Source organism: Siphateles boraxobius, unplaced genomic scaffold (assembly GCF_051911475.1).
Source record: "Siphateles boraxobius isolate OS27281-9 unplaced genomic scaffold, OSU_SipBor_1 7, whole genome shotgun sequence".
NCBI lineage: Eukaryota > Metazoa > Chordata > Actinopteri > Cypriniformes > Leuciscidae > Siphateles > Siphateles boraxobius.
Genome location: NW_027509197.1, coordinates 4,716,964 through 4,739,644, shown reverse-complemented (window position 1 = coordinate 4,739,644; position 22,681 = coordinate 4,716,964). Strand labels below are relative to the sequence as shown.

The 22,681-nt window shown below is 39.7% G+C and overlaps 1 protein-coding gene across 2 annotated transcripts in view; it reads left to right on the top strand.

Annotated features, from left to right (window-relative positions):
• Nucleotides 1–22,681, top strand: part of LOC143723403 (activin receptor type-1-like) — a 76,300-nt gene that overhangs the window by 49,977 nt on the left and 3,642 nt on the right. For both annotated transcript variants that reach the window (XM_077215779.1, XM_077215780.1), the window contains 4 exons: nt 2,708–2,807; nt 3,148–3,294; nt 3,466–3,741; nt 6,726–6,923. In XM_077215779.1, the coding sequence (XP_077071894.1) occupies nt 2,708–2,807; nt 3,148–3,294; nt 3,466–3,741; nt 6,726–6,923 (721 nt within the window). The remainder of the gene's footprint in view (nt 1–2,707; nt 2,808–3,147; nt 3,295–3,465; nt 3,742–6,725; nt 6,924–22,681) is intronic.

Sequence of the window (22,681 nt, the reverse complement as noted above, 5' to 3'; positions counted from 1 at the left end):
ACTGATTTGTGACAACTTTGCAAATTTATTACAAATAAAACACTGAAATAATTACATTGCATTAGTACCCTTTTTGGGAGACTTAAAACTTAGCGCAGGAACATTTCAATTTCACTTGTAGATGATGCTTTACTTTGAGTTGCGTTAACCTGTGCAAATTAAATTGGATATGATTTGAAAAAGCACACACCTCTCAATAAAAGGTCTAAGAGCTGAAAATGCTTATCGGAGCAAAAACTAAGCCATCAAACCAACTGCCTGTAGAGACAGGATTGTGTCAAGACACAGATCTGGGGACGACTACAAAAACATTCTGCTGCAGTGAAGGTTCACAAAAGCATGTAGCTTCCGTAATCCTTAATGGAAGAAGATTGGAACAACCAGGACACTTCCTAGAGCCGGCCTCCTTGCCAAACTGAGCAATTAATGGAGAAGGGCCTTGGTTAGAATGGTTAGCTCCATGATTATATATGGAAATGGGAGAAACTTACAGAAGGAAAAACATCACTGCAACACACCACCGATCTGGGCTTTATGGCAGAGTGGCCAGACTCAAGCCTTTCCTCAGTGAAGACACATTATATCCCACTTGGATAAAAAGCACCTAAAGGACTCTATCAGACTGTGAGAAACAGAATTTTCTGGTGTGATAAACCTCAGTTTCAAGCGTTATGTATGGAAGAAACCAGGCACTGCTCATCACCTGCACAACACCATTCCATCAGTACAGCATTATGGTTTGGGGGTCGGACTTGGGGAAACATCAGAGTAGAAGAAAAGCTCAATGCAGCAAAATATTGAGATGGCCTTATTGAAAATGTAGTTTGTTTGCATTGTCATTATGGTGTATAGAGCGTAGATTGATGTGAAAAAAAAATCAGTTCAATTAGTTTAACATAAGGCAGCAACATAACAAAATGTGAAAAATTAAGTGGTATGAATTATTTCGCAAGCCACTGTATACAATTATATTGTTGAGCCTTCCTCTACCCCTTAAACCACCCTTATATCTTACCATACCATGAAACCTGTCCCTAATCTTAAAGGGATAGTTCACCCAAAAATGAAAATTCTGTCAGTATTTACTCACCCTCATGTTGTTCCAACCCCATAAGACCTTCGTTCATCTTCAGAACACAGTTTAAGATATTTTTGATTAAATCTGAGAGCTGGATCACTCCTCCATAGGGATTAATAACTTTTCGGGGCTGGCAAGTGTCAAAGACATCATTAAAATAGTCCAAGTGACTACAGTGGCTCAATCTTAACCCTCTGGGGTCGGCGGTATCGCCGGCGATACCAGCTCACTTTTTTCCTTATCAGTGCAAAAGAGACTCAAATTACTCTGTTAAGTTTATCAAGTGACGAGAATACTTTTTGTGCGCAAAAACAAACAAAAATAACGACTTTATTTCAACTATTCATTTCCTTCTCTGTGGGCCTCTACTCAGTTAACGTAGTGTAGAGCTACGTCACACGTAGGCTGCCTATTGGCCGACGCTGGTCATGTGTGTGATGCGTGTGACATACAACACAGAAGCACTGCGCTATTACACTAATGAACTGACTTGAGGCCCATAGAGAAGGAAATGAATAGTTGAAATAAAGTCGTTATTTTTGTTTGTTTTTGCGCACAAAAAGTATTCTCGTCGTTTGATAAATTTAGGATTGAGCCACTGTAGTCACTTGGACTATTTTAATGATGTCTTTAATAACTTTTCGGTGAACAAGTGTCAATCCCTTAAGAAGCCTATGGAGGAGTGATCCAGCTCTCAGATTTAATCAAAAATATCTTAATTTGAGTTATGGGGTTGGAACAACATGAGGGTGAGTAAATACTTCGTTTTTGGGTGAACTATCCCTTTAACTGTATCCCACCTCAGTAGCAGCAAGTGTTTTGCAATACATGTACACAATAAGTACATTGTACCTAACTATTTTTTCATGTACGTACATGGTTAAAGATGGCTAATATAAAATGTGCCCCAAGATTTTGTTTTTGTTGAGATGATAAAAAGTTTTATGAAATTAACAAAAAATTTAAAATCAGTCGGAAATGTCAGAATCCCCAGCATCTCCTTTCTGTTTAAACACATTTTGGCAGAAAAGATGCAGTGTTTTGGTGCATTTGTCTGTATTATGTGTGTTTGCTGAGCTGGCTCTTCATTTGCTGTTGGATTTTTTTCAAGCTATTTTCAAAGATCTCTGTTGGAGTGCTTGGCAACCAAAGCAAATATTCAGCAGCCTAATGTTTGCCTGAGCATACAATTCTGTTCCAGTCCACTACGTTGTGGACTGTGACGTTATTAAAAACACTTAAATCTGTAAAATCTGCTCTCAGAGGCCTAGGAGGTGATTGTTTTTTGCTGTGATACTTTGAATGTGTAGATTAATTTGTTCAGACAGTGATTAAAAAGTGTCTGATGGTAAACGGCTATGATTTTTTTGGATTGTGCAGTAGTTATTCTCCGTGCTATCCTGCTCCCTAAAAGTCTCTCTCCATGATGCAAACATATGGTTATCATGACTCTTGTGGTTTTGGCCTTCGGTGCATTTTTTTTCCTCGTTCCATTATTTGGAATGTGGCTGTTCAATGTGTGCTCTCTAGTGTATAAGTGGGTGTACTGCAGGGTCCAAGTGAACAAATGTAGATGAACTACGGTAAATGTACTACTTTGTTTTTCTTTATCCTTTGTCCTTCTCTCAGGATTTGTTGGATCATTCCTGTACGTCTGGCAGTGGTTCTGGACTGCCTTTCCTGGTCCAGAGGACAGTAGCCCGACAGATCACTCTCAGCGAGTGTGTCGGTATGTGCCCACAGCTATGTTTGTGTGCATAAAGTGTTTCTCAGATTTTATGCTGCAGGCTAGCAGCTCCTTTAAAACTAAATTATACACCAAATGGCTTTCTGTTACTAAGCTATAGTTACGGTACGATGTTTAACAGTATTAAGCTATACTGACATAACCTCATTTTTAAGTTGTCTGGGTTATGTCCTCAATTAAACAAAAATGCATAAACTGTTACATTACATAGCCTATATATTTCTGCAAAGTTATTAGCTGTAAATAAAACAATAGAAGTCTGGTGTGGCCTTATTAAACAACTAAGATAGTTAATTAAGCATTTATGTGTGTTTTCTTTCAGGTAAAGGTCGATATGGAGAGGTCTGGAGGGGTCAGTGGCAGGGAGAAAGTGTGGCTGTGAAAATATTCTCATCTCGAGATGAGAAATCCTGGTTCAGAGAGACAGAAATCTACAACACTGTCCTACTGCGACACGAGAATATTCTGGGTAAATCATTTAAACCTTTCATAATGGAAGCACAAATCAAACCCCTAGAATGACATTTGCATTCATTAGGATACCACAGTTTTGTAATAAATAACAACGATAAAAGATATTATTTTCACTTTATCATAAATTTGCTATACAAAAAAATTACCTTGGATAATTTTTTTTCAGGCTTCATTGCATCAGATATGACATCACGTAACTCCAGCACTCAGTTGTGGTTAATCACACATTTTCATGAAATGGGATCTCTCTACGATTACCTGCAACTCAGCATGCTGGATGCTTCTGCCTGTTTGCGGATGGCACTGTCCATCGCCAGTGGCCTGGCTCATCTGCACGTGGAGATCTTTGGCACTCAGGGCAAACCAGCCATCGCTCACAGAGACCTAAAAAGCAAAAATATTTTAGTGAACAAAAATGGACAGTGCTGCATCGCAGACCTTGGTAAGAATGGCTTCTGACTGAAGCAAAAGTTATTTTATGCATGCTGTTGATTCAAATGGCTTTATATTAGAATATTTAAAATATTACCATGAAGTGTATTTTGGACAGTGTCAGCAAACATTCAAAAACACCATATGATTATGTATGGAAATCATTTAAGTAACTGACAACGGGGGACTGAATTATTGAACATTTAATTTAAGTTCAGTTGTGCATTAAATTGTCAATAATCAGTGTAGGTATAATCAAAATAATAAATTTTCACAGTAAATATGGTCTGGACTGCATTTTTTACTTATGCAGTTATTACATGTTTATCTCAGGTTTGTGAGATAACATTTTTATCAAATTTGTTTTAGAACTATTTTACCGCACCAATTCAGATAATTTTAAGCATAAGTGATATGCAACTGTAATGTGGTCTGCAGATCTGAAACTACTGTCTAAACATGCAGTTATCCCTGAAGCCTCCTAATGTACCAACCAATCAACCTTCAAAAAAAAAAAAAATTGTTCACGTCAAATCTTTATTTTTTCTTAGACATTTTTAGATTTATACAACATTTTTTGTTAGGCTGAATAAGTTCGGGCCATAATCAAGGCAATAGAGAACAGATTAATGGATTTTATATCTGTAAATATTTTGTTGCTTACTTCCGTCCATCAATCACTTGTTGTCCGGTTTTTAATATTGAAAATCACTTGTTTATTTCCTCAATATTTTTCTATTGAACATGTTGCTCTTTATACGCAAATAAGTAGAAAGCAGAAGCGAGCTATTTGCTCATAAAGGATGGACACTTTAATTTATGTGTCTTTATTAAATTCACTCTGGCTCACTCTAGAGCTCCATGGCTCATTTCTGCAACTTCAGTCTGTTATTAAGAAATCAGTTGTTTCCACCTAAAACTCTAACGAAAACCCATTAGGTAGCTTTTAGCTAACACATATCTGGAAACTCTTCCATACACAGGAAGTGGAACACAAAATTAGTTTTTGTAGAGCACTTGAAACCACATACAGCACATTAAGAAAATGAACATGTTCTTCTTAGTCACAGGATGTGAAAACATGTTGTCCGTAGGGGACTAGAGGTTTTCACTTAGTGCTATTTTTTTTCCTGCATGCTCGAAAAATGTTTTTCAAGACCTTTGGATACTTGTTAATGTTTCCTTCATGTCACATGAAATTGAATTATTGTATATCCCCACAAGAGGGTGCTATACAACATTTAAGAAGGCTATTAGCTTTTCGCATCAAGCTGTGCTGATCTAAATCTCAGAATATGCATCTTGGATGCATCTCAGCATCTTAGATTATGCTTTTAGGGGTGTATGCAAATATTTGTCCAATTAAATCAGTGGTTCTCAACCTTTTTTGGGCCAGCACCCCCTATCTAATATCCAGGTCCCTGACTGCCTCCCTTCCCCTCCCCTCCCACCATGCCATGTTATGAAGGAACAATAAGGAGTGAGAGTTAACAGATTATATAAGTACAAAACGGTCATTTATTAATACAATTGAACTATACTCCACAGTGATTAATCCCCCAAAAAAGCTATAATTTGCATTGGCATAGCAATAGCAGTGTTTCTCACAGTTCTTTTGTTAAATCTGTGGTGGGTGGTCCTCGGACTTTCTAGGGGGGTTCGGGCGCATGCCCACCTGTAAGAAAATTTTGTGAATTTTAATGTTAAATTCATCAATCTGGTGCACTTTGAGAGTTCAAAATTAAAAGCTCCAACCCATATTTAGTGTGCAAATAAACAAAGGAAAATTCAAACCTCTTTTAGTTGTCTGTCTACATTACACTACTACATAGTTATAATATTAATCTCATGACATTAATAGCCATATATTGTAAAACAAATGCACTGAAAAATAAAGGACGTCATTAAAGCAGTAATGTTTGAACGGGAGAGTATTGCAAGAGTCTACTTGCATTAACCTTACTTTCGAAAAATAAATAAATACAATCATGATTTTTCATGAAAAATTGTTAGAATTGTTGCCCTAAAATACCTTGGTATCAGCTTATCATCAATGGTATAATTAATACAATTACAATTAATCTGGTTTGTTGTGATTAATTTGTTCATAATCAGTAAAAAAAAAAAATCTGCGAAAAAAACATAAATAACGACTTTATCCGACTATTCCATTACTTCCTTGTAGGCCTTGAGACGAGAGTTCAAGAGATTTCTACGACGCATGCACGAGAACTGAACAAGAAGTAGTAGAAGAACGTCCTCTTCTCAGTTCTCGCGCATGCGTCGTGGAAATCTCTTCAACTCTCGTCTGAAGGCCCACAAGGAAGTAATGGAATAGTCGAATAAAGCCGTTATTTATGTTTTTTTTTCGCACAAAAAGTAGTCTTGTCGCTTGATAAACTTATAGTTGAGCCACTGTAGGCACATGGAATATTTAAACATGTTCTTTAATGACTTTCTGGGCCATCAAGTTTCATTCCCTTAGGCAGCCTATGTAGCAGTGATCCACCTCTCAGATTTAATCAAAAATATCTTCATTTGTGTTCCGAAGATGAACGAAGGTCTTACGGGGTTGGTACAGCATGGGGGTGAGTAATTAATGACTTAATTTTCATTTTTGGGTGAACTAACCCTTTAAATGCTAAATTAAAATAGGCTACCCCTTCCTCTAACATTATAAATACTATCTGGAAATTAGTCTATTTGAAAGTGTCATCTTGCTTTCGCCCCTGGGTAAAAGCTGTCAAATGTTGTTTTGCTGAGCTGTGGAAAAGAGCTGTCCTTCAATATGTACATCCTCAATTTCCGGTTTTAATAATAAAGACATCAACACAGGGAAGAAAACGACTGAGTGGACTCATCAAACCATTTAATAGCATCTTTTAGATGTAGAATGCACTCCAGCAAATGTTGTGCAAAGCTACAGCAAAGCTACTGATAGATATTGTTGCTATGTGATAATGATACATTTGGTCACACATTTGTGTTCTTCAGGTCTTGCCGTGATGCATTTTAAGGACACAAATGAGCTGGATGTTGGGAATAATCCTAAAGTTGGGACAAAACGCTACATGGCACCTGAGGTTCTGGATGACTCCATTCAAACAGATTGCTTTGAGTCTTACAAACGAGTCGATATCTGGGCCTTTGGACTCGTGCTGTGGGAAATTGCTAGAAGGACAGTTAGTATTGGTACGTATATCTTTACATCTGCTTAACATAATTAACATGGTACGTATATCTTTACATCTGCTTAACATGAAGCTCCATGCCAAGGTGGGGAAATTATCCTGTTAAACAATTATAAGATGGTTAGTTTTAATAGCTATTTGCATCCTGAATAACACTTAATGAGGAAAATGTCAACGAAAGCCGAAAAACTAAATATTAAGAGACTTTTGAGATCACATTCTAACTAACTAAATAACTACTCAAACCTTCCGTGAATTAATCTTTCATTAGTCTTTCTTTTTAAAGTTTGGAAAGGTTGAAGCGAATTACAGGACATTCGCGGGCTTCATTGCACAGGCTTGCTTGATGTTACGCTTGCAGTGTGTGATCTTGCCCGCCGGTATTTTCCTTACAAATGCTCTAGTCAAGTCACCTTCATTTATATAGTGCTTTTAACAATATAGATTATTTCAACGCAGCTTTACAGTGATAATAGGAAATTAGAGTAACAGAGATTGTTTTGGCTTTACAGCAGCTCTAGAATAAAGTTATTGTCCAGGTTTGATTTGATTCACTTCCGTTGCAAAGATCATTAATTATTAACTTAGGGGCCGCTAACACGACACCGTTCTAACCAGTGGTTAAAGTGGGATTTGGCAGGTGGGGGAACCCTTAAACTTTGTGTAGGTGCAACAGGGAAAAATTATCACCATAGGACAACATATTGAGTATCGTGGTATAGCAATTCTTTTTGGGACAAGAGTGTCACTGTTGCACCAAGTATCACAATACTTATTTACTAGATATTTTAATGGTTTTATTTTGGTCCATCTACACTATGATGACGCTACTATGTTAAAATTGCTGAACACCATAATATGGAACACAAGCATGCTTTTCCATAATGTAAATTCAAATTGAAAAAGTTAGGGGGGTTGGGGGGCATGCTCCCCTGAGAAAATTCATATATCATGCGCTGTGGGAACGCGTCAAAGTTCTCAAGTAGGCAAGGCAAGGCAAGGCAAGTTTATTTATATAGCACATTTCATACACAATGGTAATTCAAAGTGCTTTACATAGAAGAAATTAAAATAATCAAAATAAATCAGAATAATTAAAACAGTTTAGAATAAAAGATAAAATACAGAAATAATCAAATGAAATCAGAATAATTAAAACATAAAATAAAATACAGTGCAAACAGTCGGACGAACAGTGGCACAGTGCTCATTCAGTAAATGCACAGTTAAACAGATGTGTTTTGAGTCTGGATTTGAATGTGACTACTGTAGGAGCACATCTGATCTCTTCTGGAAGCTGGTTCCAGCTGCGGCTGGCATAGTAGCTAAAAGCAGACTCGCCATGCTTAGAGTGAACCCTTGGTATTTCTAGCCGATGTGATCCTAATGATCTGAGTGATCTGTTGGGTTTATATTCACTGAGCATATCTGCAATGTATTGAGGTCCTAGGCCATTGAATGATTTATATACCAGTAATAATACTTTAAAATCAATCCTAAATGTAACTGGCAGCCAGTGTAAAGACCTGAGGACTGGTGTGATGTGTTCATATTTTCTGGTTCTGCTCAGAATCCTAGCAGCAGCGTTCTGAATGAGCTGCAACTGTCTTATGGTCTTTTTGGGAAGGCCAGTGAGAAGTCCATTACAATAATCCACCCTACTGGTGATGAAAGCATGCACAAGTTTTTCTAAGTCTTGACTGGAAACAAAGCATCTAATTCTTGCAATATTTTTCAGGTGATAATATGCTGATTTAGTTATTGCTTTGACATGACTACTGAAACTAAGGTCTGACTCCAGAGACACACCCAGATTCCTGACTTGATTTTTAGTTGTTTGACCCCTAGACTGAAGGTATTGGTTCACCTTGAGAACTTCATCTTTGTTTCCAAACACAATGACTTCAGTTTTGTCTTTGTTTAACTGAAGAAAGTTTTGGCACATCCAATTGTTTACTTCATCAATGCATTGGCAAAGGGAGTCAATGGGGCTGTAATCGTTAGGCGATAGGGATAAGTAGAGCTGTGTGTCGTCTGCATAGCTATGGTAAGCGATTTGGTTCTTTCTCATTATTTGGCTCATTGGGAGCATGTACAGGTTGAATAGGAGTGGCGCAAGAATTGAGCTTTGAGGGACTCCGCATGTCATGGATGTCCACTCAGACTTATGGTCTCCTATACTCACATAATAACTTCTGCCTCCTAAGTATGACCTGAACCATTTTAGGACTATCCCGGAAAGCCCGACCCATTTTTGCAGCCTGTCAAGAAGTATTTTGTGATCGACAGTGTCAAATGCAGCACTGAGGTCGAGTAGTACCAGCACTGATAATTTGCCTGTATCAGAATTTAAGCGAATATCATTTATTATCTTTATGAGCGCGGTCTCTGTACTGTGGTGCGGTCGGAAACCAGATTGAAAATGGTCAAAGTATCCATTCAAGCTTAAGAATTTGTTCAGCTGATTGAAGACAACTTTTTCAATGATCTTGCCTATGAAAGGAAGATTTGATATCGGTCTATAGTTGTTTAATATGGTCTTATCCAGATTGCTCTTTTTCAGGAGGGGCTTGACAACAGCAGTTTTCAGGGAGGTCGGAAAACTCCCAGAGAGAAGTGAGGCATTTACCACTTCCAGGAGATCTGCTTCTAAGCTGTGTAACACATTTTTGAAAAAAGATGTGGGTAGTGCGTCAAGGGCGCAGGTTGATGTTTTTAGTTGCTGTACGGTTTCTTCCAAAATTTTGCCATCAATTTCTTCGAAATCAGACATAGTGGCTACTTTCTCGTGCTGTTGTCTGATCTGCTTGACCCCAGCGCTACTCAAGGATGAGCTGATCACCTTTCTGATATTATTGATTTTCTCAGAGAAGAAAGAAGCAAACTCACTGCACTTTCTCACTGAGAGCATTTCACTGGGAATCTGGCTTGGGGGGTTTGTCAGTCTCTCTACAGTAGCAAAAAGAGTGCGCGTGTTGTTTATATTGCTGTTTATAATATTTGAGAAAAAAGTCTGTCTAGCTTTGCTTAGTTCCTTATTGAAAGCATGGATGCTGTCTTTGTAGATGTTATAATGGACTACAAGTTTTGTCTTCCGCCACATGCGCTCTGCTTTTCTGCATTGTCTTTTCATATTTTGCACTGCTGTTGAGTTTCTCCAAGGTGCTTTTTGTCTGCCACTCTTCTTCCTGACTTTCACAGGAGCAATATCATCAATTACACTCTTAACTTTTGAGTTAAAAGAATCAAGGAGAAAATCAACAGAGTCAGCAGATATGCTTGGTGTTAAAGATATAGCCTTCATAAATAGTACACTAGTGTTCTCATTTAAGCATCTCTTCTTGACAGACACAGATCTAGCTTCAATGGCAGGAGAGATCAATATATCAAAGAAAATAAAAAAATGATCAGACAGTGCTACATCCTTAATAACAATTGATGAAATGTTTAGACCTTTACTGATAAGTAAATCTAGAGTGTGTCCACGATTATGTGTGGGTCCATGTACATGCTGAGTCAGATCAAAAGTTTTTAAAACAGTTTTGATTTCTTTTGCCATATTGTTTTCTGCATTATCAATGTGAATGTTAAAATCTCCAGCAATGGCAAAGCAGTCAAACTCTGAGGAAATTGTTGATAACAGTTCTGTTAAGTTCTCAGCAAAAGCTGGAGAGTATTTTGGAGGCCTGTAAACAATGATAAGTAAAATGCGTGGAGCACCTTTTAACACAATACCCAGATACTCGAAAGACGGGTAATTCCCAAATGATATTTGCTTACATTGATAGACATCTTTATAAAGAGCAGCTAAACCTCCGCCTCTTCTGACAGCTCTGCAGACACTCATAAAAGTAAAGTTAGGAGGGGCTGTTTAATTGAGGACTGTTGCACTGCAACTTTCTTCTAGCCAAGTTTCATTTAGCAACATAAAATCCAGGTTGTATGTGGTTATTAAGTCGTTGACTAAAAGTGATTTATTTTTAAGTGAGCGGATGTTTAAAAGTGCTAACTTAACAGTCTTACTTTTTGTCCCCACAGCAATCTTGGTATGTCGTGTAATAGGCACCAGATTAGATGGGTTTGCTGTACGGCTTTTGAAGGCCTTAGACTTTCTATCATGTAATCGAACAGCAATAGAAAAAGATACAGGCACACTGGGTTCCCGCTTGTTCTGTAAACATTTGAGAAAGTTATTGTTATCATAGCGGGGACCCGACACATATCACTGAGAGCTGGTATCAGTTGTTTTTGGTTCACCTCGAGCCGCTGGAGGGGGGTGTGGGCCCTGGCGCTGTGGCAGAGGCCGAAGAGCTCTCACAGGAGGAGGGGGAGGGCGAGCTGGGCCCGCAGGCTTTGGTGGTTGTGGGGCCTGGCGTTTTTTGGTTGGTATCTGGGGGCTCGCAGCAAAAGAGTGGGATAGTCTAGTTCCAGCATGCACCAGTTGTTCCATTTTCTCTGAGAAGCACAGAAGTGGAGATGCTGGAGAGAGTGATAATGTTTCCGGTGAGAGGGATTGTTGCTCTGGTGTTATTGGAGGCTGTAATATGCTGTCCTGGTTTCCCTGGCTGTTTTCCAGAAAGTCGTCCTTGGGTGCTGTATCTTGGAGCAGTGCTGGTATGTCACAGTCTGTCTGTGGTGAGCTCTGTGGGCAGGGCTCAGCTGAGATTGTGTCCGTGAGCAGAGGTTGTTGTGGCTGAGTGGTGTTATCACTGTCCTTGTGTGATGTGTCAACCGCATGTCCATTCAGGTGCTGAAGTGAAATCCTGTGGTCATTCATACTGTATCCAGGTGTGTGTGTGCCATTTAGGTTGAGTGGATTGGCACACATTGCAGAAGGATGACGGAGGGAGAAGTAGATATTGTCCTTTAGCACTCTTGAACCAAGTTTGTTTGGGTGGTGGCCATCCTGTTGAAACAGTTGCCTCTGACTCCAGAAAAGATTGAAGTTGTCAATAAAGTTCACTCCTTTTATATTGCAGGTTTTTTGCAGCCATGTATTGAGCCCAAGCAACCGTGAAAACCTGTTTGTTCCTCTTGCTGGGAGTGGTCCACTGATGAATGTTTGAACTTTCAGTCTTTTAAGTGTTTCAAAAAGTTCATTGAAATCCTTTTTAAGAAGTTCTGACTGCTCTTTATGAATATCATTCTTCCCCACATGAATGATGAGTCGATTTGCAGTCTTATGTTTCATCAGAATGTTCTGAAGTTCCCTGTTTACATCAGATGTTGTTGCTTGTGGAAGGCAGCACGTTGTTGTATCCCTGCTATTAATGTTTCTGATTACGGAGTCGCCCACTATCAGAGTCCTGGGCTCGGCTGCACTGTGAGCTGAGTGCCGCTGTCTGCTGGACCTTGAGCCCCAGTTAGCATCAGTGTTAGCTACTGGCTGATTCTGTCTGTGTGCGATCACATTCATCAAATTTGGGGATTCCTCATTCATTAATACTTCAAATCTGTTCTCAAGATGTATAGGCGGTGGTAGGAGACCAGTGTTTGCAGTCCTTGTCAGAGCCGTATCTGGGGTAGAGGATGCTACTGCAGTAATATGTGATGCTCGTGACAATCTGATGTCTCGAGTGCCTTTGGGTCTCGCACCCTGTTTGTGCCATCGATTAGTAAAACGATCGGCTTGTTTCTCTACACTCAGTATGGCCTGTCGAGAAGCACTAGATTCATGGGACTCACCGGCTGTATGCTGAGGACGTCCAAGTACAAATATGCAGCACATTCTCAAGTACAAATATGCAGCATTAACGCTATTAATTTACATTAATTTACCATAATTTACAATGGTTAAATAATGTTAAAACTAATCCTGCTATTGATATCTTTGTAAGACTGCCCAGCCTTATAAAACAGAGGCAAGGGAAAACAAATATCTGGTGAATATCGAACCTAAAACTAACTTTACCGCGCTCAACCACCGTGAGTCCAATTCACTTATTTCTAATCGCTGTCGTTCGGCGGGGAGGAGAGGAGGAACTTTGTCTGCATGCGTGAACTGGCGTAGATGTCCTTCTAATCAGACAGGAGAACCGTGACTGAGAACATAACATCGGGAAGCGTGTTTGTGAAGGCAGGGCCAGTGGGTGATATTACGTTTTGATTTGACGTTGAAGTTCCAGGCTGGCTGCAATTTGACGGTGCACCACATGTTTAGTTTATAGGTATGCGTGTTTGAATATATATGTGCACAGGCGTGTAGTCCTTCTTGACAAACCAGCCCTCAACAAACTACTTGTGTGGCCTCAAAAAATTTAAAATAAAAAATTATCACTTCCGCGTAGCCACGTGAACCGGAATTATCCCGACAACGTTATATCTGTATAGAGGTGAAGGGAGGGAAGGAGGCCTTCATAGGGGAGGGACTAGTTGACACTTCAGGACTCTGTTGTCGTCGGGTTCAGGCGCAGGTCCTTCATTAGATCTGGATACGGGCCGGATCTGGCGGACTGCGGTAAACCTCGGGATAAACAGAGAGACTAATATTAGCGTAGATGCTTCAGGACTGTGTTGTCGTCGGGTTCAGGCGCAGGTCCTTCATTAGATCTGGATACGGGCTGGATACATCCTTCTTAAGGCCGGCATACACTGTGCGATTTTCGTCCGATTTTGAGCCGAATTCCTACTTGTGCGACTCTTTTACGGGTCGGGACGATTTTCAGCTTTGTCGTGCATTGTTTGTCGTGCAGTGTACAGGGAGAAACGAGAGGCGATTAACCTCTCCCAATCGGCAATCGGATGGTCGGATGAATTTCTGGCATGTCAGAAATTTTGGTTGCTCCTCGTGACTATATCGCACAGTTGAGGCAGAGCTATGAACCGATAGCCCTAAACTCAGTGTTTTTTCCCTCACTGCGCCTGCGTGAAAACAGAATATTAACCATTTCAATCTGCAGCAAAAAAAAAAAAAAAAAAAAAACGAAAAGAGGGAGATCTTTAAGTTCTGTAGTTCAAACTAGCTACAAATTACAGTTTGGACAGTTTGTCCAGTTATTACCCATGCCTTCCAAGCCACCTGCGATGTAACACCGTGACTCTTTTATTAATTTGTTAAACAATTTTTTTGAAATAAACCTGTTTTTTAATATTATGCTATATATTGATAGTTGATGCTTGTTTTGACAATATCTCTGGATACATGATATCGTCTTGGCGCAACCCAGCACGGGGCATTATCGCATATTTCACATGTATAGTGTGAGCAGTCAAGTTGCAGCTCGACTTTCGGACCGTATAGTGGGAGCACATAAATCCTGAGCTTTGGCTTTACATCGCATGCGATTTACTCGTTCAGTGTGAGTAGGTACCTTGCTGAAATCACACAGACATCACACAGTGTATGGCCGCCTTTATGATGTAACAAGTACATCAGGTATGGGAAGTGTTCCCGGTTCTGACTGACCTAATCGATGCAGCCTAACATTGAATTATAGAAGTCGATAATGTGATATGTGTATGCTATGTCAAAGAGATGTGTTTTTAGTCTAGATTTGATCTGACAGATTGTGTCTGCTTCCCGGACAATTTTAGGAAGACTGTTCCAAAGTTTTGGTGCTAAATAGGAAAAGGATCTACCGCCATCAGTCGATTTTGATATTCTAGGTATTATCAACTGGCCGGAATTTTGAGGTCCCAAATGAAATCTCAAATGCCTCTACAAAGGCATCATTTATTTCATTTGGAATGCAGTGGGCTATATTAAAAATATGAAACTCAGTGACAGAAGGCTACTTTCAATTTCAAATGCTCACATGCGCTTTGTGAAGAGGACTCACAAATGCGGCTGTGAGCGACTCCTATAAAGTGGTTAAATGTACTTGTATCTCAAAATGGTTTTGAGACGCAGAATTAATGTATCTGATCATTAGTGTGAATGCAGCGTATTAGATCTTCCGCTGTCAATGATGTCATCACTAATAATCGAACAACAGTAAAACTGAGAAAGAGAAGAAAATCACTCGCAGCTTTTGAACGGAAAACGTAAAGATAGCCTACTCCTAAATGCTGAAAGCACTCTTTGTTTATTGCTTACTCGTATTGTTATTTACAAGCCTTTATGCTTTTAAGCTATTTCAGTTTATATACTTAAAATTAACATGCAATTGTTTTAATAAATTTTTTTAATGTATAATTATTTTAAAAAGTACTTATAATTACATATGTAATTAAATAAAAAAAAAAGATTTTAAGTTTTATTAATAATATGAATTAATTAGAAAAAAAGTAGATTTAAATAGAATCGGATCGTGAGGTGCCTAGAGATTCCCACCCCTACTATACAATGATTTATTGCTTGTCTTTGTTGAATAATACAAAAGATAAAGAGCTTAAAAAATAATCGCATATTAAATCGCAATTGCAATATCAGTAAAAAAAACAAATCGCACTTAGATTTTCCAAAATCATTCACGCCTAATAGATATAAATCTTAAATAGGATAAATTCAATAAGATATAGGCCTTTTTGTAAAGGAGTAAGAAAAGGTGCGTTATAGCTCAAGCTGCGAGGTCTCTCTGCATAAAGACGCAGATACACGTATGTACAGCTGGCTAATCAGAGGTCTGTAATGTTTGTATAAAAGGTGTTTATTGAAAACATATAAACCATCTGAAAACATATTTTTTTATGATAGCGTTCGATTAAGATAAGTGTGAAGGGTGCTAGTGTCATTTTTTTATAAACATATGTTGTTGTATGTTTTTATTAAGTTTATACTACCTATTTAGATATATGGATATATATATATATCTTTTATTTGTCTTTTCTCTGCTCACTGTTTTACTGCTTGTACAGCACTACGGTCAACTGTGTTGTTTTATTCAGTGCTTTATAAATAAATTTGAATTTGAATTTGAATATTGCTTTTGAAATTGGGGGGCCGTGGGGATTCACCCAGCAAGAGAACACCCACTGTAATCCTCAGATCACCATGTGTATTAACTGATTGGCCCTGTGCGCATCAAAGCCAGATCGGGTAATAGCAGAGAGGACTCCACCTCTCAAGCGAGATCCCAATTAGTCAGTCACTGACGTTAATGTCGAACGTGACTGACTGATAGGGAACTAGCGGTTAGGCCATCCTCATTTCAGGCCAGTGCGAGCCAGGGCGAACAACATGCCAGGCAGGGCCAACAGCCTCGGACCTTAGAGACAAAAATCCTGCTGCATTTCCGCTGTTAGGCCAGTAGCACTGCAGCACTACCCTAAAGCCCACCCACGCCTCCATAGAGCGTCACACAAGCCCACCATTTCACCAGCATGGGGCTAGCTGACTGAAAACTAGCTAGATCAAAATGAACATAACAGAAGTGGAAGTCTGGTCTTTACTTAAAGACTTAAGACTGCGTCAGTATCTCACCAATGATTTATAAAAACAGTGACAGTAATATATTCATTTTTGTCAGGAGTGCACATCAATAATGGCGAATCAAAATGGTATTTAGCATTATTTCACATTAAAAGAGGACACATACTTATTAATTCGTGCCTGCTTCATTTATTTGTGATCATAGGGATGCATAAACAACTCTTTGAGGCCATTCACATATCGCGTCTAAAAATGTGTGAAAGGTGCGGCTGTGCCACTGTCTCCTGCTTTCCAAAGCGATTGCGCTGTCGTTGGTATGCAACCATGAAGCGCGAACTCCACATCATGTTGACTGAGCTTTCAATGTTACGGAAAGGGTGAAGCTGATTGGTTGGTTCTTATCACATGACCTGCGGTGTGCTTGCGGCATTCTGAAAAGTTTTGATTTTTTTCATCTCGCCGCGCCTGGAAAAAGCGCGCTTCCATTATGAGTGAGCTTGCCGCGCGCCTACATTTGAAATAACGAACTTGAGCGTGCAAAAGACACGATATGTGAACTATTAACGCTTTAGTCCAAACTCCAAAGACAAAAATATTAATAAAATATATTTACATCACTTGTTTTTTTTTAGAAAGATTGAGCATTTCTATTCATTTTCAACAAAATTATTTTGATCCGAAGAGGTTTAAGCAATCTTTCCCTTCTCACTATACTGTTGTCCTTTCTGCCAAAGCAACCGAGGGAGATCATGGACAGAAGACAGGAGTTATCAGTTAACCGGAGTAATGAGTTTACTCTTCTGCTGGAAGTTACAACTGGTGGTGCAACTGCAGGAGTATTTAAATGTTCATTTCTTGCCCCAGGAGAGGATGAATTTTCCCGTCCTTAAGGTTCACTGCACCCAATAGCATCTGATTGCAATGGCATCGCTTGCAGATATTTCCACAGAGTGATATATAGGACGCCTCCATTCTCAGTTTGTTTAAGAACAACTTTCACCCCAGGTTGAAGTTCTGGTAAAACACAAGCAGAGTGTCACAGATCATAGAAAAACTTGTAGGATGCATTTGAAGCTTTATTCTTCCTCTCCACAGTTTTGTAATCAATAGGTTGAGGCTAATGTTTTTCCTCAAGCATTGGCAGGTTGGTTCTGATCTTTTGTGCTGTCATTATCTTGGCAGGGTTTAGTCTAGTTGCAGCAATGGGTGAAGCCCTGTAGCCATCAGTGGCATATAAGGATCTGGTTGGCGGAGAATCCTTGAACTGCTCTCTCTTCAGCTCCATCAGCTTGGGGGAAATAAGGTCTTGAGGTTGTGTGGTGAAACTCATAATCTGTTCTGAACTGCTAAATTAAGCCAAAGTGAACTGTGCGCCATTGTCAGATACAAGCTCCCTGGGAATTCCCAATCTTACAAGCATGCACTTCAAGTCTTCTGTTAACATGGAAGCTGGATGGTGCCTGAAGGTGAGCTATTTCGATGTCACAGGAGTAGTAGTTCTACCATTCAACACATAAATCTGCTGCAATTATTCACCAGGGGCCAGCAGGCAAAGGGGAAGTGAATACATTTCCTTTTAATGGGTTTGTAAGCCCGAACAAAGGTGCACACTGAGACCCTCCTGTTAATGTAATTAACTATTTCAGGCCACCAAACTAACATCTTTTCCCTCTGATGGCACTTGGCGAGGCCTTGATGACGTTTATGAATTCATCTTAACATCTTCTCACTCATCGATTCAGGAATGACAATCCAGTCCTCAGACTCCTCATAGAGGAGCAGCCCATTGACAACAGAAAAGGAAGCCCTAGCAGTATGATAGCCACTAAGCTGGAGGAAAATATGTTTTGGCTAATCCTAGCTTAGAAAGCTTATCACTGCTCAGATCTGCATCTCCCTCTGTGGCCTCTTTTATGGCATCTAGCTTTGATTGTGACGCTTTTTTAGATGTGCCAACTGCTTCAATATATGCCTTCACCTCGTCCTCCATCTCTGATTGGCAGTGCCCTCTCAGAGACATGCACTGCTTTCACTTTAAAGCGCATTTGTAAATGCTGACACCGTAATGGCGCATGATCAATATCCTGAAAGCTAATGGTTTATGGTTTGTTTGTAGGCAAAATTAATCTAAGCATTTCAGGTAGCTGGCGAACCGCCCACACACATGCCATGCTCTCCTTTTCGATTTGGGAGTATTGCGCTCTGCTTCAGTCAAGGTTATGGAGCAAAATACGACCACTTGCTGCATCACCATGAACTTGAAGCAAGGCAGCCCCTAACCTAAAACTACTCGCTTCTGCACTGACCATAGTCTCAGGATCGTATTATGCAGGAGCTGTGGCTAACTTGCACTTTACTTTGTTCAGAGCCTGCTCGTGGACTTCTGTCTAAAGCCAGATTGCATCCTTCTTCTGCAGAGCTGTAACTGGCTGGAGCTTTGTGGAAAGCTCTGGCACAAATTTGCCTAAATCAGTGGTCACCAACCTTTTCAATCACAAGATCCCTGACCTCTGCCATTTTAGTCACAATCAAAAAGATGCTACACACATGTAGCATGAGCAGTTTTTTTATTTAAAGTGCCTCTATTATGCTTTTTGAAAATTACCTTTCATGCAGTGTGCAATGTTGCTGTATGTGAATGTAAACAGATTGCAAAGTTGTAAAGCTGAAAGTGCATCATAAATAAAGTTAGTTTATCTCAAAGAAAGAGTTGAATCTGAACCGCTCAAACGTGTCGTTTGGAGTTTGAATCTTTTTTTTTTTTTAAGTTCACACGCTATGACTTACAACATTTGCATAATACCCACCTACGTTCTGTGTGGACAAGGCATCTCGCTGTAGTCCTGTAGCTCGTTTGTGTGGATATCATGTCGTCAAGACACTTTGCTCTCCGCTTTGAGAGTATATTTGGTTTATTTTCCCTTCCAAAGGATGAGGCTGTGAAGAATTCCGGCTGTCTGCCGGAATCTAGTTATTTTAGTTGGTAAAGTTTTAAATATGAATATTTTTCTTACACAAACGCATCGCTTCACTTCAGAAGGCCTTTCTTAATCCCTCCAGAGCCGCGTGGAGCACTTTAATCAGGGATGGATGCGGTTTGAAGGACTTCCAAAACCAAAAACCCATTCCCTCCCATATAAAGCTTGGAAGAGCCAGGACAATTTTTAATATAACTGATTGTATTCGTCTGAAAAAAGAATGTCATATACACCTATGATGGCTTCAGGTTGAGTAAATCATGGGCTAATTTTCATTTTTTGGGTGAACTATCCCTTTAAGCTCAATTTTCACTGGTTCAAATTTGAAGGAGCCAATATCTCCATAGACATCATTTTGGTCTGTGATGACATCCACTCTCTGTACTAGACCCATCTTACAAGCAGTGCTAAGACTTAAGCCCCTTTCACACAGCGCGTTGATCCCAGGAAATTTCCGGGAAATTACCAGAACGCCTTCTGTGTGAACGCAAACACGACCCGGGATTGATGCCGGGATTGATCCCGGGTCGGGGACCTAGTAACATTGCCGGGATCAGTCCCGGAACGCGCGCTGTGTGAACAAAAGCCGTAACCAATGCCGTGTCGTAATGATGACGTTGAAGTGAAGTGAAAGCAGGCTAGTGAAACGGTACGTAATGCGCTAGTTTATGATCGAATCAGAGAAAAAAATGCACAAGCGTGGTTTCTCCAGAGAGAAATCGCAGCTCATAAGCAAACTAGACGCTGCTGAGACATTACATGTCACATCGATGTCACGTGTCTTCACGGGATTTTTACGGGTTGTGTGTGAACGCACTCTCTCATTCCGGAAAATCACTGGCAGTGTGAATGAACCAAAATCAAACGAACCCGGGTCAAATCCCGGGTCACTTTATTCGTGTATTTTCCGGAATCTCTGTGTGAAAGGGGCTTTAGTAAACTGGCCCATCTTCAACAAAACCCCAATTTTTACCCCTTTTCTTTCAGTATTTGCAAGGAATTTTCTCATAAAGCTCACTTTTCCTCCAGTATTTCTCACATTTATACTGGTTTTGACCAGTGGAGTGTGCCCTTGTAAGTTCTCCTATGTAGATCATGACATGTGGGTGATGTCAGCCCCAGTATAAATTTTGAACTTGCCCGACCTGCCCTGTATAGGCTGAGTAATGCACCACCTCACAAACTTATTCTTTACAGACTTGAGGAAAAATGCACCACTAGTCTCAGTATCACACACTACTAGCTCTTTGACATTTTTGACATGGTCTCATAAAGTGCTTTGTGCCTTTCCGTGCTGTAATATGGAATCACCTCAGCGGTGATAGAGCAGGGAATTGACTAGTACTTCAAGTCAAGTCATCCTCATTTATATAGAGCTTTTAACAATGTAGATTGTTTCAAAGCAGCTTTACAGAGATAAACATATAATTTAAGGTAACAGAGATTGGTTTGGTTTTATAGTGGCTCTTGAAAAATGTTTTTTCCTGCTAAAGTGAGCGCACGGGTGGCGCGTTAACAGGCTAGCGAGTTATTAGCGTGTTGTTCTAACAATAACGGAAGCTAGCTATGTCAGGTTAATCTGAGATGTTGTCTAAGCTGTATTTAGTAGTATAAACAACTAGAAATGGTAGTAAATGATGGTTCAAAACAGAAAGAAATACAAAGCTAATACGAGGCTTAGACGGAGCTTACAGCCTCGAAGCAAACAAAACACAGCAGGCAGCTAGGCAGACAGGAGCAATCGATCAGGATCAGGAAATCAGCAGAGGAGAAACGATTACGACTTCACTGCATTCCTTGTTCAGCTTCGTTAGTGTCGGTACATTCAGATCAAAAATGTTGTTGAATATTAAGTCTCCCCAACTAAGTAAACCAGAGGCGACAGTGGCAACGATCCCAAACTCTGTGATTTGATAGAATGAAGAAAAAAACCTTGGCTCAGTCGTGGGGCCAGTTCTCCGCTGGCCAACGAAAGAACAGGGTGTGATTATGATTCCAGGCTGAATCACAAGTCAGATGTTAGATTGTGGATTGGTATCAATCAAAATATTTTATCCAGTTCCTTCTACTTGAAGATCAGTCTCATCACACTGGTATGGAGACTTGTCTGGTTCTCCTGGTCTTTGCATTGCATATCACTCCACTGTTGCAAGAAATTTGATTAAATAATGAATAATAATAAATAAACATTGTTCAAAAGAGGCTCTGTGTCTGCGTTTGCTTGTGGGTGCATGTGTTATTTGGCTTCTACCCCCTTCACATTGAAAGGGTCATTACAGTATTGTCTTCAGAGGCCTGTCCGATGCCCTCAGGATCGGACAGACAGCAGTCTCATCTAAAATGGATCCCTATTGCTCCCTTTTGTCTAATGGCTTCAGTACTCTATATATAGTCAGCACTGCTGGTGTTCCTGATGAAGCTGAATTTTTCACCTTACGGTCGGCACAATCAATGCTCAGTGATTTATCCTTGTAATTTGTTAACCAGTGTAATACTCTTGTGCATGGGCGTAGGTTTGATTTTGAAATTGGTGGGGACATAATCAGAAGCTGAGGATTCAGGAAACAAATGGGATAATGTATTTAGGTTTTTAGTCTATATTGACCTTAACGATAGCCTACGATAAATAATAAATTATGTAATGTTACAGGTAACTGATGATGACAAGGAGGCAGTTTAATAGTGCAATGCAATAGTCAATGTGTCTATACTGTCTTGTTCCTTGCTATTTACAGAATCCAAACACGTTGTCTATACATGTCATTAACAAAAATGCCTTATTTGTTTCACAATAATATAGTCCTGTTTGTGCTGTGGGACATGGCACACAGCAATACTGTTAAGTCTCACTTGTGCAATTGTTTTGAGCCATGGTTTCAGTCTCCTAAGAGCACTGAAACTTATTTCAGCCTCAGCTGATGAGACTAGGAAGACTAAAAGTGACATGTGTTTTTTTAATGTTTTATGGGGACTTTATAGACAATGATTTTTATGCTGTACAAACCCTTACACTAACCCTACCCCTAAACCTACCCATCACAGAAAACAAGGATTTTGGATATTGCCATCTTTATAGGGTCCCAATAATGTAGGGTTATTGAAAAAAACTGCACTGTCCCTGAATCAATATTTCACGTGATTTACCCCGTATTTTCTTGCTCAGAACTGTTGATTTCTCTCTCACTTACCGCATATAGGTTTCGGAGGAGATTTGCAGCTTTGCACAACCAAAAATTACCTCACACAAGTTAGAGGAAAAAAAGAAAAGAAAAGCCAATCGGACTAGCAATGTGGATTTGGGAGGCGGGACTCAGATCTATTAACAATTAGTGTACCAGGAATTGCGCATTTTTCACAGAACGCTCTTGTAAGAGATTTTTAATCTCAATGAGATGCTTCCTGCTTAAATATGTGGAGGAAGAATACATAAAAACCACAAGTTATTGTGTGAATTTTATACCCCTGCTGTTT